Here is a 17,068-nt window from a genome sequence, read left to right on the forward strand (position 1 = left end):
AGAATCAAGGATATTACTGTTACCTGAAAGAAAAACAAGTTCTATACTTTGTGGCATGGCTCAGAAACAAATAAATACATTGAGCACTAACTTAGTGCTTCCTGTTCTATATGCAGAGCTGCTTGCCAAATATAATCTGTTGCCATCAACTTTGATGATGATGATCTCTTGTTAGAGGAGGGGAAAAAAAGTTCTTTAACAATTTAAATAATTCTAAAATAGCAATCAGTCAAAAATAATAGCATATTATTATTAAACATGCCATTTTTGTAGCCTTGAATAATTTCAAATGCAGAGGGACCAGAACAGATAACGAAGAACATCTCCATACAGCATTTATTGGTATTAAGATATGCAACTCAGACAATATAAGTACACACACACATACATATTACATATACACATACACTCATCTAAAAAGAAAACACTATATCACATTTTAGTACCAGAATCATTGAAAGCACCATTGGGCATGGCTTGAGACCAGAACAGTCTTAATTACCAGTGTCCTTCAGATGACTCTTCCATGTGTATCCCTATTTAGTAACACAAAACTTCATGGTCTGATCAAATTGTTGTGTTCAGCTACAACGCAAAGCAATGCCAGAGATTATTTACTATGAATTATTTCATATGACTGATTTAAACAGCATTTAACTGACTCTAATAGTAATTCTGCCTTTCTCAAGTAAACCGTTACATTTATACATTAAACAGTTCCAAAACCAGACTTGCAAGTGGAATTTCTGGTACCATGGGAAAAAAAATGCCTTCTGCAGCAGATGTGTTGATCTGATCATAATATGACTGTATACAATCTGGCTTGTACTCATGTAGCAATAGCTTCCCCGTGTGCAACTTAAGTGTTGCAGGTTTGTCACAAGGTTTATCAGAATAATTGTTGCCTGGCAGTTACAACAAAAGGGACAAAAAAGAGTTTCATAGTAGCCAATCTTTATAAAAATGTGTGATAGATCCAATGCTATATTTGAGAAATATAGTGAGAGAATCAGTGTTCCTGAAACGGCAAAAGACAATTCTGGAAAAGACAAAATAAAAATTAATTTTTAAATATTAAAAATGCCCCAAATATTGCAAGATCAATATGCTTAGCTGGATTCTTATGAGATTTCAAGTTATAATGTCAATATCTTTCCAAAGTTGATCGATTGATTAATTATGTGCCAACAAGTCATTGTCGACTTTTAGCTACCACATAGATTTTCTCCATGACAGTCTGTCCCTAACCTGATCTTTCAGCTCTCCCCACGGTGCACTCATTGCCTCTGTAACTGAGTCCATCCACCTTGCTGTTGTTGTCCTCTTCTTTTTCTCCTTCTACCTTTCCTAGCATTAGATCCTTCTCCAGCGAGTTAGGTCTTTGCATAATGTAGGTAGCCCCTCTGTCATTTCTGAAAATATATTTGGAACCCATAAACATCATCTGGCAGGTAAAGCATGCCATGGTGCTCCCGGGGGCTGTTTTCCTTATCGCTGGCTTACATGTGATTCATAAAAATGTATTGTTTTAATCATATAATGAAGATATAATAGTTGACATAAAGGAAAAATCAGAAACATTGCCTTACAGAATTTGAATGCACCTCAGCTTACCCCAGTAAGTTTTAGACATTCATTATATTGTCTATACAGTATTTTAGTGTGGCAAAATAACAAAATATAATAAAGAAGCATCAGTAGTTATATTCATGATCTCTTTCTTGATACTGGTAGTCATCATCTGCCACTTTTTAGATGGTCATTAGAGGTATAAAGTTATATTAATGCATCAAGTACTTTTAAAGGCAGAAGTATGGAAATCATTATTCATTTCTGTTAACTTTATGCACTGATAAGCTGCCGAAACTAAAGCAGCAATAATTAGCATAAAATTATACAACCTTTGAGATAGACCTTGTTGTTATGTCTTCTACTGAGCTTTAAATACACAATAAACAGATGTGTGTACGTGTATCTACCAATTGTACACAAAGATGTGTAATGGCTCCATACTATGCATCTCAGATATAAAACAGGAAAAATAAGGCTTTTCTTTTATTCATTTTTTAAATTTTTTATTCAAATTTGGTTCACTTTTTAATATTAATAATTCACAGTGAACTGGAAAGCCATAATTTTGCTAATTCTTGAGTTTTGTAACATAGTTTTCCAATAAACAAAGCATAAAAATGAGTATATTAAAGAAAACAATATACAAAAAAAATATTAGGGTAAATTACTTGTCAAACATTCCATGAAGATGGGCACATAAATATAAATAAATTTTAATGTAGAAATAAAATTGCAAAAACTGCTTAGGCTGACTTGGAAAACAAGTTCTAAATAGTATTATAAAATACTTTTCTTTTTCTGTTCAGTATTCAGCCTTGCAGTAAGGCTAGGTGAAAAATAACCCTTGACTCTAAATAATTTCAACTGAAGCAAGACACAAAAGTGATCAGGAAACAGCCTGACTTTCTCACCACATAACAGCATAAAAGTTAAAGGACAACTCAAATAATGAAGCAATAAAACGTTTCAGCTATATGAAGAATAAAATATATAATGAATAATGTTTTTGAAAGCTAACAACATAACAATATCTCATTCGGATACTGAATGCATTATAAATGGCTACATTTTCAATTTATAGTAATTATCTTAAAAACAATTAGTATATATTTTCAGAGGCAATGAATTAAGATACAATAGTTACATTGTCTAAAATAACTGTACCTTTTAATAAAGTAGCCCATTGTTTATCTTATTTTTAATTGGATTTAAAGAATAGTAGGAATAGAACTCCTGGCATTTGACAACAATATGTCAAACCAATTGTTCTTTTCCTGAAACTGCATTATGTCTGAAGAGGGTACAAAATGACTGCTTATGAAGAATTTGAAAATAAATTAGTCTTAAAAAATGAAGGCTTTTACACATTAACATTCTATTTCTTAAAAATTAACCACAATTGTGTACTTGTTTGTTTCCAGAGTTCTGCATTGGTTTGGTAATGATTAGAGACAGATAAATGTTTGGTCAGATAGCTGCTTTAAGCTAAGATAGCTTTAAGCTTTATGAAGTAATCTGATACACCACATTTTAAAAAATAGTAGCCTTTCCATTCCATTTTACCTTGAGAAGGGCAAAAACCAATTAATATAATCCACCAAGTCATATTCAAGGCAAATCCTGCATTAGTGATCCAAAGTCACCAGCCCTCCAGTAAGTTTATTTTCCTGAAATGTAGTTGTTGATTTCCCATGAATGTTCATCTTCATGAAAATAATATATAATGCATTACAATAGGCTAATTGATTACAAAAAAACTGTAATTATGTAAACTTGTAAGCAACACTACCTAAGTTTACTCTCTTTCAGCCCTAACCCAAATGATAATTTTATTAAGGGAAAGGGACAAATGTATTCAATCTTATAATAAGGCAAAGCAAAGCATAGGCTTTGTTTCCAAATAATGTTAGCTGTTGTGGTGGGGAAAACAATAAAATTCTGATGCAAATTTCAAAACCAAAACTAAACCAGAAACTAGGTCAGGAATGGAACAATCTAAATATATGGAAAAATAAAACACTGATAGAAACTGAAATTGACAACTTTACCCATCTCTACCAGGCTCTGTAGGTGTGTCAGGTCACATTTCTAGCAGCAGGTTAATTTTTACCTTCCTGCTTAAGACAGAAAGAAGAAAGGTTACCGCTCAGCCTAACACAATTTTAACCTTCTGATAGCTTCCTTCTGATAAGCTCTCCAACATTATAGGTTTGCCTGGGTCTTCATTTGAAGGGACAGAACCATTGTTGGTTCTTTTTGATAGAAATGTTTTGCACCAAACAGTAGCCTAGCTTTCTCACACAAAATAAACATTGTGAATCTCCCTCCTGCTCTTTTCCCTCTGTTTCTGTTGCTAAAGAGATATCCCATTATGTTTACTGCTTTGTCCTCAAACACTGGTGACCAACAAGACTAAATTTCCCTCACAATTAAGCAATTTCCTCATTTTCCCTAGGAGCTTGCTCAGCCTTTTCTGTACTTTAACATGGTTGTTTTGGCTTCAGGGGGAAAAAATGAGCTTGATAACTATCTTCTCCTCTATTATCATCCAGGAAGCACTTCCATGTGTGAAAAGCCAGCAGATGTGGAATTTTGGGAGCCACAGTTTTTCTGGAAGTTTGTAAATGAAGAATACAAAGAGCTATTCTTTAAGTTGTCTACACAGAGATTCCTCCCACCATCTCATATGCTCACTCAGGGAATGAATATCCTTGTTCAACATTTCAGTTTGGGGCTTCTTTTCCTTCCCTTTTTGTTTTATTTGCTCCCTACATATTCCTCTTGTCCTTTATTATGTTTCGCTTACATCCATTTGTTTTCCTAATATCAGGAAAGTGAAGCTGGGATTGCTGTCTGTGCTTGGGAAAAACAGCAGCAGCCAGGCGGAAATGCTTCCCACCCCACTTCTCCAAGACTCAGCACAGCTCAAGCTCTTCCCCAAAGGGCTGTAAAAGTTTACAGCCCCAGAAACCTGAGAGATGGCCTCATGCCTTCATTCATTTACAAGTCTACTTACAAGCAAACTTGTAAGTAATACAAGTTTACTGGCATGCTGGAATTCCAGCTGCCTGGCTAATTGACCACACCCTGGTGTTTGCAGGAACGTGCGGACGTCCAGAGGCAGCCTCACCCCACCCAGGCCCTTAGCTTACAAGAGCAAACGCTAAGACAGAGTGTACATGGGTGAGTAGGAGAAAAGAAAATGGCTAGCAGACAGGGAAATGGGAGGCAACGTTTGGAGACTGACAATTATTACAGGCAGGCAAGAGGGCTATCAGCCAGGACTACAAGCTATGGGAAGCTATCCTGGTGGGATTCCTGCCTGGAGCTTGGTTTGGGAGCTCAGCTGGAGTTCTCAAAAGCAACACTGCTTGGCCTGGAGCTCAGCAGCAACCAGAAAAGGAGCAACCACACTGAGGCAGCATCTCATCCCAACTAGGGCAAGAACATTTGGAAGGAGGCAACAGCTGTGTTGGCAGCACTTTACAGACTTAGAGAGGTTGGGTTGAGTATAAAGGACTGAATATTAAATGTGTATTTATCTGGCAATATCAACTTACAAGGCCTAGAAGGGTGGAGTTAACCAAGAGCAATAGCCTCTTGTTGGGGAAGGTGTGTGCTGCAATAAAGCATTGTGTACACATCTGCTACAGTGTGGTGTGTCCAGTCCTTGGAACACAAAGAACCCTCCCACTCCCTAATCTCAGACTCTTTCCTTCCAAAATTGTTCTTCATATCCAGGGAAACATCTTACTTTCTCCTAGTAATTTATTCTGACTCCTTTTTTCAGTCACTGGCTACCCATACTTTCTCCTTTCAACACCTTTAGTATCTATTTCCATTTAATTCCACATAAGTACTCCTGTTGCCAATTTCACCCTCCACACAGATGCTAGTTACATCACTCCACTATTGTTAAGTTATATATCTTTATATTGGAATTATTAGTTTGCATGCCTGAATCCTATGTTTTTCCAATACAATCTGTTATAAATTAACCTTGCTTAAGCAACTGTGTCACCCCTTAATCTTCATGATGCCACTTTTTAAAATACACAGAGCTCTAAAATATTTCTATATATGTCAGGATTGCATGTAGAGAGTAAGGAAGATGACCTTGAAGGAGATATGCAGGATCCTTTGAGATACATTCAGAAGTGGCTCAGGCAGATGCCTCCCTAACTTGCTGGACTATATGGAGGAGGAGGATGAACCACACAATCAGGCTTGCAAGATTCTGTTATTATAGCCAACCTCAATAAAAGTAGTTTTAGCCTTCCTGAAGAGTTGATTTCTTGGGTCTACCAGTGGGGCTGACCCTGCATAATCAGAAATGAACATATCTATGCAAATGGCACCATTTGGGGTGTGTTGTGAAGAGTATCTTCAATCTATACAAGATCCTGATATCCAGCAGAAGCTCCTTGGTTCCCTTGGCATTTTCCATAACCATCTCTGGCACTGCTCCAGAAGATTTCCAACTATCTAGAACAGTTATTGATGGAATAGAACAGAATCAGCAAAATTTGCTTTCCTCCTTTTTTTCCTCCATCTGAAGCATCCTATGAAAGGAATTTTGCTCACAGGAAGTTTGGATTTAATTGATTTCATTTGGTGCAAACTAACTGCAGGCCTCTTTTGTGATGTATAAGATTACTAGAGGTCTTAATAGAGAAGCATGTTGAAATTATTTAACAACTAAAATTTTGTGATTCAATTAATACTGAGGTTAAAAACAAGCATATATCAATCACAGCATATTTTAATTGGGAAAAACTGAGTGAGAAAGAATCAGGTTTTGGAAACACAACAAAACACTTAAAAGGAAGCAATTTTTTTCAGCACCGTGATATCCAAAAGAGGAAAATTATGATATGCACAGCCAGCCTTGAACAATTTAATTAAAAGTTCATGCTAAACATGAAAAGCCTTAAACTGCCAACTGGATTTCAGCTACTTCCTACCCTAAAGCCAAAGTTTCATTATTGAGTTCATTCATAAAAGTCCTAATGATTTATATTTCTCAAGGGAAGAATCCAAATGACTTTAGGTCCATAGAAGCACCTGTAACTGAAGTGCTCCTTGCATAATATGACTCAAATACATACTGTACATTTCCAATATTATTTTTGTTCACAATAGCATTGGTGATGAGTGATCTATCCTTCTTTAACAGTCACAACAGCTGCCTATTATAGGAACACAATGGCTATAGTTCTGCCTTGACAGCTGTTTCATGTTCATCTTGATACCAATAAGATTAAAAAAAAAAGAATTAAGCTATCTCAGTTGAATCTGTTACTTCTTACAGAGAGTTGCTACTGTCAGTTTAGCCTGCTCAACATTTTTCACGAGATTATCAAAGTTCACAATCAAGCACTTTATTTTCCTAAATAAGGCAATCAGAAGGATCACTGGCAGGACACTCAGAAAGCCTGTGAGAAAAACATCTTTATATCTTCTTTTCTAAAAGCTTCCTCAAAACATTACTGATCTGAGCATATCGCAGTCTGTCAAACACTATACAGTTAGACTAATAATAGCAAAAACTATGCATCTTACTAAATCTGCAACTTGTCAGTTTGACACTAAATGGAGTAACTACCTATTAGATGTCTCCTCAAATCATGAATCTTCTGTCTTTTAATCACCATTTAAAATAAGTAGTCTAAAAGGGCTTTTTCTCCCTTTTTCTCCTCAATGCATTAATCTTTCCACATGGATTTTCCTGATGAAAAGGAAAGAAAAAGGATACCTAATTCCACTGTTAAAGTATAACTAATGTGAATTATTGCCAGAACTAAATCCCACTGACTCCAAGCCATAAAACTTCTCTTGAACTGGTTATCATACTGAATGGGAGGTGATTTTTGCATGGATGAGACCCACTCACTAGCCTTCTGTACATCTGATGTCACATGAAATGCACAGACTCTGCCCCAGTTCATCAAAAAGTGTGGCCCTGGACTGCATTTATGACCCAACAGGATTTCTAATGAAGGAATGTGTTCCAGGGTTTTTTGAGAACTTGATGAGGTTTCACAAGATGCAAAGAAAAAGTTTTCTATTATTACAGCTTTGGCTCTTGATCAGGGTTTGTGGGACTTTTTTTTTTAACTAACAGGTTCCACAGCCTGAAAATATTTGAAAGCCCCTAGTCTAAGCCAGTTTGTTGTAGTAGTTAACGCACCAGGCTAAAAACTGGGAGAGTGTGAGTTCTAGTCCCGCCTTAGGCACAAAGCCAGCTGGGTGATCTTAGACCAGTCACTGTCTCTCAGCCCTAGGAAGGAGCAATGGCAAACCACTTCGAAAAACCTTGCCAAGACAACTGCAGGGACTTGTCCAGGCAGTCTCTGAGAATCGGACACAATTGAACGGGAAAAAAAAAGTCTAAGGTAGCTCATGATGTCTACTAATATCTATTAATATTCCCTTTCTACCTCCCAGCCTGCTGCTTCACAGCCCATTGACCCGTTCACTCATTTACGTGTTTCCAAAGCTGCATATATTTTTACTGTGATAAGGATGAAAAAAACAAGTACTGTATATGTCCTTTCCCTTTCAAAATTATAGTGTCTTTTCATCAATAGAGTGCTGTTTCATTTTAAAACATGCCATAGATGGTTTTTTTGCATTATGCTATTTTGAATGAACCCACAAATAATGAAATAAAATATAAAATAATGAATGGAAATTAGTAAAATAATTAAATAATTACATGAAAACTTAAATAGCTACTTAGGTTGTAACTTTGTCCATTTAGAGTATGGTCTTTAATAGGCAGTGCATAGCCCAGTTTGGCCTTCAAGTTAGTAGATGTTGCATGCCAAATTACTGGTCCCTGTGACTTTCACAGCCTCTGAACTGTGACAAAAAGAGAATGTGAATACCTAATTATTGGTCACTCATGTGAAGCACCTAAGCCCCATATAGCATTTGAAGCCTGTTGAACTATATTTTCCTATTATGGTTGACTCATGCTATTTCACTGTTTAGTGAAATTCATTCACCTATATTTACACACATGTCAAGTATATGGAAACCCACTCACTCAACATTGTCAGTGATGTAAAAAAATGTTAGACTCTTCAATAGTTCAAAACAGGTCTTTTTCTTTTATTTTAAACTGTCAGTATGAGTAAGCCATAGATTGGCACAGAACAAATACCTTCCTTTGAGAGAAATAATTAAAAAAAGGAATTAGCTTTGATGACTATCACTTTGTTCCATCCATTCTCACTCTAATAATTCAAAAAGAGTAATGGACAACAGATGACAGCTGAGATTACACTGCAGAGCTGCAGCAGGTGTACAGTACTCACTCTGAGACACTCTTTGTACAAACCAGAAACTAGACATATGGCTACCATATGTAGAGAAAGGGATCGAAATGCTTCTCCAATAACACCTCTTCACATTTTCCAAAGCTGTCTCATAGAAGTCCCTGTCTTGTATGAATTGCTGCTAACTCTCCTAAGCCTTCCTAAAGCTGAGAGAAAAAGACCAACTCTGGATACTTCTAAATATGACTCATAAAAATCAGTTGGAGTTGGGTGGCATCCAAATTCAGTAAAATAAAAAATATGGAATAAATAATGTATCTTCCTCCTTCTTTTGTGTTCTCAGTCAATTAGCATCAGTGAATAGTTGGCTCTTGTTTCTTTTCTGCCTGCCAGAAAGTTGTTGTCCGCCAGTGAATTTCCTATACCAATCAATTACGTCCACTTATTTCAGCTGTCTTGCCATGTTTTCTGTCACCCGCATGAGTTGAGGTTATTGATCGGGTGACAGTTACCTCTGCAAATTTATGTACCCAACAAGAATATTGCACCAATCTGGGCTTCCGGTGGGAATATGGTGGTCTGAACAGCTGTGCTCGTGGGTTCCGTGAGCAGAAGTGACAACATGGCAATTTTTGAGCTCAGGCAGGTTTTTCCTGAAGCCCAGGAGCATTTTTCCGGAGAGAGGACAACACCCAGAATTACTCCGTCTGTCCTCAGGATGGCTGCTTGCAGCCAGAAAATCACGAACAGCATCTGCAATTCAGTAAGAGCAGCCAGGAGGCTGGGGCATCACCATTTCCAAGCCACGCTGTAGCCTTAATAGGATATTAAGACCAGCCACCCCATTTCTAAATCACCCAATTTATTTTTCTTTTAAGTTTATGTACCCTAAGAGAGGCTTTCTACAGCAAGGAGAAATGCATTTTCTTGGTGCTTATTGTTATTTTTGTGATTAATTTCTTTAACATTTTTTTTTAAGTTTTGGATTTTGCTTCCCATCCAAATATTAAGGAAGGTTGAGAGTACGTAATCATCTCCCTGCTATTATTTCTGTACTAAATTTGAAGATTTTAGCATTTTCCTACACGTTGAATCTGCTGTTTTGAACTTTCAGCTTTCTGTTGCTACTTTCTCTGGGGAACTGCCTGTTATCATATTTTCACTTCTGTAAAGACGTTTTGGAATTTTTCCAAAAAGTTCAAAACAGCAGATTCAACATGTAGGAAAATGCTAAAATCTTCAAATTTAGTACAGAAATAATAGCAGGGAGATGATTACATTTGTGTGTGTATATATTTCTTCTTTTTCGTTTAATATAAGGGGATGGAGCAACTGTGTTTAGTGATTTTTATAATGTGCGATGGAATGATTTATAGAAATAATGTGATTTTGGTTTAATATCAAGTAAGGGATTGATTATGGAAAATTTGTTGTATATCCTTGCTGTTAAAAGTCGGAAGTCACCTTTTCTTGTAATTAAAAAAAAAATTTCTCTTATGTTTTCACTTTTTTTAGTTTTTTCTTTTTTCTTTTTGTAGTTTTTTGCTTTTTTGTGGTTTTTATCTTTGTCTTAAATCTAATAAAATTCTTATTAAAAAAAAGAATATTGCACCAATCTATTATGTCCATCATGGGCAAAATCTTTTTGGACATCAGATTTTAATACTAGTGGTGGGCAAAAAAGGAATAAAAACCAAATAGTCTTATTAGTCTAGGTTTTTAATCATACTTCTAATTAAGTTTTGGACATGAATGCTATTCTTGAATTTATTATTGAGTAAAACATTACAAAATATTAAGAAATCACTTTAGTATGCACATACAGAAACAGACACCATCCTATTATTGTTATAAAAAGAAACAAAATGACTAGGTTGACTATGTCTGTTTAGAATAAGTGCTAAACAACTCAACTAATGTGTTTTAAGTCGTTTTATCTTTGTATCTATAATCTTGCCCAATACAACAGAAATACAATGACTAGTTAGAGTCACTGAATCACCAGTTATCAATGAGCACTGAGTTACATTTATGTTTTACCTTTGAAGGTAAAATCTTCTTTGTTGAGCTCAACTTCTGGAGACTTTATTAAAAAAAAATCATACAGTTTTCTTGGCTGGAATATGGAAATTAATTATTTGCCCCTGCCTTCTTCAGAGATTTTTATTTTACTTGCATATAGCCTACTGCTTTGGGAAGACAGTTAAAACTTCATTGGTGATCCATCTTCCTGGAAATATAAAACCCAGGATATAAAAATTCATTATTCAGCCAGGTAAACACATAAAGAAAGTTTATGTGGCCTATAAATCCATGGGAAAAGAACCCTTATTTGATAACCTCAGCAGGAATCAGATTTAACCCACAAAAGAAGTGCAGATATTATTCCTAGAAAAATACAAAGATTTCATAAAGAGAAAAACTGGATGGTTCCTACTGATTCCATCTTTCTAGGCACATTCAGTGTAACTTCTAAATATGCATGCATGTTTTATTCAAAAGTTATGCTGAATGTGTAAAAAGTATTTTCCCCCTATGCACATCCAGGGTAACCACAAATAATGCCTTCACAGTGTGGCAGATTAGCAGATGTATGTGCTAATACCAAGGTCAAACTTAGCTCCTAGTAATGGTAATTGCCACAGCAGTTTAGACCCTCAATTCTAAACTAGCAAATAGCAAGAAACTTTGGTAAACAACAAAGAGAGCAAAACATTTTGCTCATGAAAATCCTAAGTACTGAAACTGATCAAGCCAGCTGCTGAAGAAACCCATGTTTATTGAAAAAACACATCTAAGTGCCTTTTAAGCCTGAATTGTAATCAGGGGGCCTTGCTTTTCTATCCATTCCAAGGGAAGCTGCATAATATCCATTTCTTACAGAAAGCTGTTGCTGCTATGTGAGTTGCATATTGCAGATAATCACTGAATGCCAAATTTAAAAAAAGGTTAAGGAAAGAAAAACTTTATTTAGGTTGTTGAATAAACCACATCTCTATTCTGAACTATGTTCACATGTTATTTCTTTGTTTGCATAAGTAATGTTTGTTTAATTTTCCATTTTTAACAGTGTTAAAATCAGTCAGAGGAGTGTTGCTGAATGTTTGCTAGACCATCCTGGAACTGAACAATGGTGGCAAGCAAGTATTCTGAAAATGGGCTAGACCAAATTGAACAAACTGCTGTTGATTTGATGGAAACAATTAAAAGCATTTGTTTTTTACTCTTGGTAAAAGTCCCAGCATTCAAAGTCAAAGCTCCTTTAGCTAAACATGCCAGCATGCTCACGAGGAGCTGGGAAGGGGTGCTTACCAGTGAGAGCACAAAGCATCCTTGCAAATTCAAGACAGTGATACATTATAGGTAGTGTTTATCAGCAAAATCTAATATTAACCCTTCTAGCCAGTTTCCAATCAGTTTCATAATATCAGGGTTTTTTAAAAAAACAACACTGCCTGGTTTGATCTTGTCACAAGCAGTGCGCATCAAATTCTTGCTTTAGTCTGTCCCCAAGCTGAAACTAGCCATTACTCTTTCTCAAGGATAAATAGAGTTTATATAGAGGCTCCACACTGCAACCAACAACCAAGGGTTGAGTGATTGTGAAAAGTGGTTGATTGTAAAAATGTCACCCTGCTATCTGTCTGATCTCTCAACTAGTGGAGCTTAATGGAAAGGGAAAGAAAGCACCCTCAGCTTTGCTGCATAGCAACTGCTCAAATGCACATAATCAGTACTGGAGGGAGGAAAGTTAGCAATCTCTTTTCTTTCTCTGTTGAATGGAGGCATTGGGAGTTTTGCTAGTCTATGAACTGGGACAGCTAAGGGTCATCTGAACTCTTCTGTTGGTCAGTTGATCAGAACGGATTATTTCATATTTTTTTCCTGTCCTCAGTATTCTGAGGCCAGCAATAGAGAAGACAACTGAAGATTGGCCTCAAACCAGTTTGTGAGGGATTGGAGGGTAGAAATGGTGTGAAAACAGTGTTGTAGAAATGCCCTTAGTTAGATAAATTAGAATGATGCAAAAATGTAATCCTCCCTGGGCACTGTTTTTAGACTTTCCCAATCTGCAGCCTCAACACTTCTAGAAGATACCAGGCTGGGGAAAACTAGAATAGATTATGTTCCTGGAACTCTTGCCAGATCTGTCAGCTTAAAACATCGAAGACTCTCACTTTGCCAGTTCTGCTAAAATTTGTCTTTCTGGAGACAAGTTTATTTGATTCAGTGTTGCACAGAGGATTATTGTTAAGTAGAGAATGTTCAGGAGAGAGCTTTTAGAATACCTGTTTCTGTAAGGGGAGCTATCTAGACAACTTCTCCGTCCTGCAGTTGAGCTACAAAAGCAACCAGGTTCTTTGCAAATGTGGTTTGGGCAGAGATCAAACTAACAATAAATTTCAGTATTTCAGTATTGTCTTTTGAACTGAAATTAAAATTTTGAATGTAAGTTGATTAAAACTGTCATGCTTTTTGTGCACAAGTCATTATCTAATTAAGCATTTCCCTTGCTTGATCAGAAAATCATCAATTTCATATTGAAAACCACTCATGAGGACAAACAAAAGATTGAAAAGTTCTCCTTACCTTCCACTGAACTTATTATCTGCATAGTCTGCCCCAGAAGAAAGAAATCAGTAATATTAGATTAGTATCAGCACAACCCCAACCTAACTTTAGATTTCTGGAAGTGTTGTGAGAAAGCTGTCACTAGTGTTTTGTTGTTAAAAAAGACAATACAGAAGGCTAGAAAAGGAAGCTTACTAAAAAACAAGAGATTGAGCTACAAAGCCTTGTTTCAGCTCTGATAGATGTTCCTGGACATAGGACTCAAGATAATCAGAACCACTTTTCAGGATGGCTTTTGAACCAAATACTGTTAAAGAAATATTTCTGGAAGAAAAGACAAGGCCTTGTGCATCAGCCATTAAGATTTTGCATCATGTCTGAAAAATGACCATAAGGTATTAGGAGTTTGGCTGGGACAAAATGCAGTTAACTGAAAGCTTGAAGGGTTTTCCTCTTCTCTGTGCAAAGATCAAAGAAGACTGATTGATGGATAGAGGTATTCTATGTGTAAAACAAAAAGCGATGGATAAACCTCAGGCAAGGTTCAGTAGATTTATGAATCAGATTATGAGGAATTCTGAGATAACCTTAAAGGAGTTCCAGAAAGCTACTTTGATGGCATAGAGAAACTATCCTTAAGGGGGCAAACTTTATGGTGACCTCATCTGTGCTCCCTTGATTTTCTTAACAAAAAAGGGAGGGCATAAATCTTGAAAAGGAGTACTGTAGTCATGAGGTGGGATTTTTTTTTCATACAGAATGAGGGATTGGATTTTCTACTAGAATGGTAGAAGTTTGAAATCTTTGTGGGGGGAAAAAGATTATTAGTGGAATATTTGGAGACGATAATTCTGTATGTACTTGACTATGAAGGAAAAATTATCCTGGGTAATGTAAAACTGATAGCAAAACTTACTATAGGAACTACTGTATTTGTGAATTTTCTCATTTTGTTTCCCTGAAAAAGAAAACTCTTACAGATACAGTATAAATGGCTACAACAGTAAGTTTAAAGGAAGTTGAATAGTATGCTTTATCCTATTTCCAAATAAATTTGTAACTTAAAAAAAATCTGTAGTGACATTCATAGAACATTTTTCCTAATATGTACACCTTCATATCCATTTTTTCTAATATACTCTTTATTTTTAGGAATATTATATTCTTACCTGGTTCTTCTTTATACTCAAGCCCCTCCCCCCCGCTAATATGTATGTCTTTGTGTGTATGCATACATTTTGCATTTTTTTCCAGAGAAGTATGTTGCCAAATTCTAAGGAACTGAAGGATTCTAGGAAAGTTCTTAAAGTTCTTAAATTCAGTTCTTAAAGTTCTTAAAGTTCTTAAATTCAGATGAAAATGAGAGAAATACTCTCCCGTCCCTCGAGCTTGGTGCGCAATTATTTTTCTATCCTGCTCTAATGGATTTTATATGAGATGAAAATGGAGAAATTAATCAAGAAAATGCATTCCTCCTGACTGCCATTGGAAGGGAAGCAGGCACAGTATTTGGAAAGTGTATAAAGACCCTGGGGCAATTCTCTCTTCCTTCATAGGATGGGAAAAAAATATTGAAACTTGGACAGTAGAATCTGCAAACAAACTGGCTGCTTCTTTTTTACTTCTTTTCTTATCATTTTGTTTGAGCAAAACATATTTTCTTTTCTGCAGAGAGGTAAGCTAACAGATGAATAAAAAAAATCTTGAAGGCAAATTTCATCTCTCAGCCAGAAACTTGCATTTCCAATTGCTGATCAGTGTATTTACAATAGGGAAGTGGTAATGCCAGTGGGATCTGTTAATGGTTTTCCTACTAACAGATTAAGGTGCTATTGTATCTAATCATTTTGGCCAGGTGCAGAGGTTGAATTCAACTGCCCCCTTTTCGAATGTTAATTATTGCACCTGGGGGGAGGAACCTGCCCAGACTTGTTTCAGTTCCTTTTTCTCTTCTGTGCCGGCATGTAGCAAGCCAGGTAGCTCTCAATGAGAGCTAAGTCCTTTAAATATGTTTTGCTTTTGTTTTGCTTTCTGTAAATAAATTATTTTTATAGATATGCCTGGTGTGTGTGACTTTTCTGATCTCTCCTGGGCTAAAGGCTTTCCCAGCAATCTGCCAACAGGATCTGGAGTTCTGACATAGGAGCTCATGGAGAAGGCAAGGAACACAGCATTCACTGCAACGTTGCAACACAAACCTTCCTCTTCGTGCACCTGCATGCAATATTGTGATGCCAGTGTGAAAAAGAAGAACTTGCATTGTGACATTACCCCATACATTTCATCATTTTGGTGCCACTGTAGCTATGAGTGTTAGATGATGAAGATTCAAGCTGACATCCCTACTCAATCATGAAATTCATTGGTTGATCTTGGATTAATCACTTATAACATTTAATTTATAGGGTTGTTATGAAAATAAAAGGGGCAGAGGGAATCACAGACTCTGCCTTAAAAAGGGGTTTCGAAAAATAACTTGAGTGAAAATGCATAAATACCATCTTCTCCTGTACAAGTCTCAAAACCTGAACTGAAATGCAGCCTGAAATTAAACACTCACGTTAAAAATGCCATGTTAAAACAGTCAAACCAGATAGTCTGCTTGGGAGCTTTCTATTGTTCATCCTCCCAAAAGGAATTAATGCTTAGAAACTATGAGTTTATCTATACAAGTTTAGCTTTGCAGAAAACACAGGATGACGAAACATCTTCCTGAGTAAGGAGTAAAGGGTAAGGTGACTAAATTATACCAAGAAGGTGCTGTATAATTAAGAAGTTTGTGGTGTATTGAAGGCGCAAAATGACATGCAGAAAAGAAAAACTTAAACCCAGGTCACTGTTAAGCAAAAATGAAAACATTACTTCTGTCTTAACAAAGGAGCATGCAGCTCAATGTAGGCATGCGCAAAATTCACTACTTCAAGAATACAACATTCTGGAGAACTCCAGAATATTCCATTCCTTGTATGGACCATACTGAACCTCCTTTAGACCATGCCATTTCTGAGGCAGTTCAGTGGTTTCTGGAAGTTAATCTTTTAAAACTGAAGCTGTTTGGTTTCTGGATGAAACATACCTGTTTCAGGGCCAGACCACCCCCCACCCCAACAACAAATGGCTTCTGCTTCAGAGGATTTACTTCTAGAAACTGCCAAATGACCCTGGCGTGACATGGCCAGCAGGAGATTCAGCCCTCTCAAGTTTTCTGACCTGGGCTCAGCAGTAAATCACAGATCTCCTGGCACAATTCAGCTCAGCTCAATCTTCTTGGCTGAAAAGACTCAGACACCGCATTGGCTAGATTAGAATCTTTACTGCAGGCAGGAATCCAGCCATACAGAATGAATGATAGCCCACTGCTAGTATAAACCCAGGAAAGTTGTTCATATTCCTAGGGATTTAATCTTGCAGTTTCTTCCTCCCAGCCTTCAAATTAATAGATACTTGGCACAGAGTTTTGTGGTCCTGAAGTCAAGTGGCTACTTAATGGTCATCTCTGGCCTAAGAACTGCTGGTTCTTACCTCAGCCCTTACAGAGATGGTCCTGAGGGAGAGGTTCAGTTTCTGTGATTGGTGTATTTGGTACATCCCAGCTCAGTACCTCTAATGTCTCTTTCAGCATTTGTTCTGCCATTTTCTTG

The 17,068-nt window shown here is 36.6% G+C and overlaps 1 protein-coding gene across 2 annotated transcripts in view; it reads right to left on the bottom strand.

Annotated features, from left to right (window-relative positions):
* KCNN2 (potassium calcium-activated channel subfamily N member 2) overlaps positions 1-17,068 on the bottom strand; it is an 80,228-nt gene that overhangs the window by 33,400 nt on the left and 29,760 nt on the right. The window contains exon 1 of one of the 2 annotated variants that reach the window (XM_063295329.1): positions 503-597. The exons of the other annotated variant lie outside the window; for it this stretch is intronic. Coding sequence (XP_063151399.1) covers positions 503-528 — 26 coding nt within the window. The 5' untranslated portion in view covers positions 529-597. Of the gene's footprint in view, positions 1-502; positions 598-17,068 lie in introns of those variants that run through there. 2 annotated transcript variants of the gene reach the window in all.

This window comes from Candoia aspera, chromosome 2 (genome assembly GCF_035149785.1).
Source record: "Candoia aspera isolate rCanAsp1 chromosome 2, rCanAsp1.hap2, whole genome shotgun sequence".
NCBI lineage: Eukaryota > Metazoa > Chordata > Lepidosauria > Squamata > Boidae > Candoia > Candoia aspera.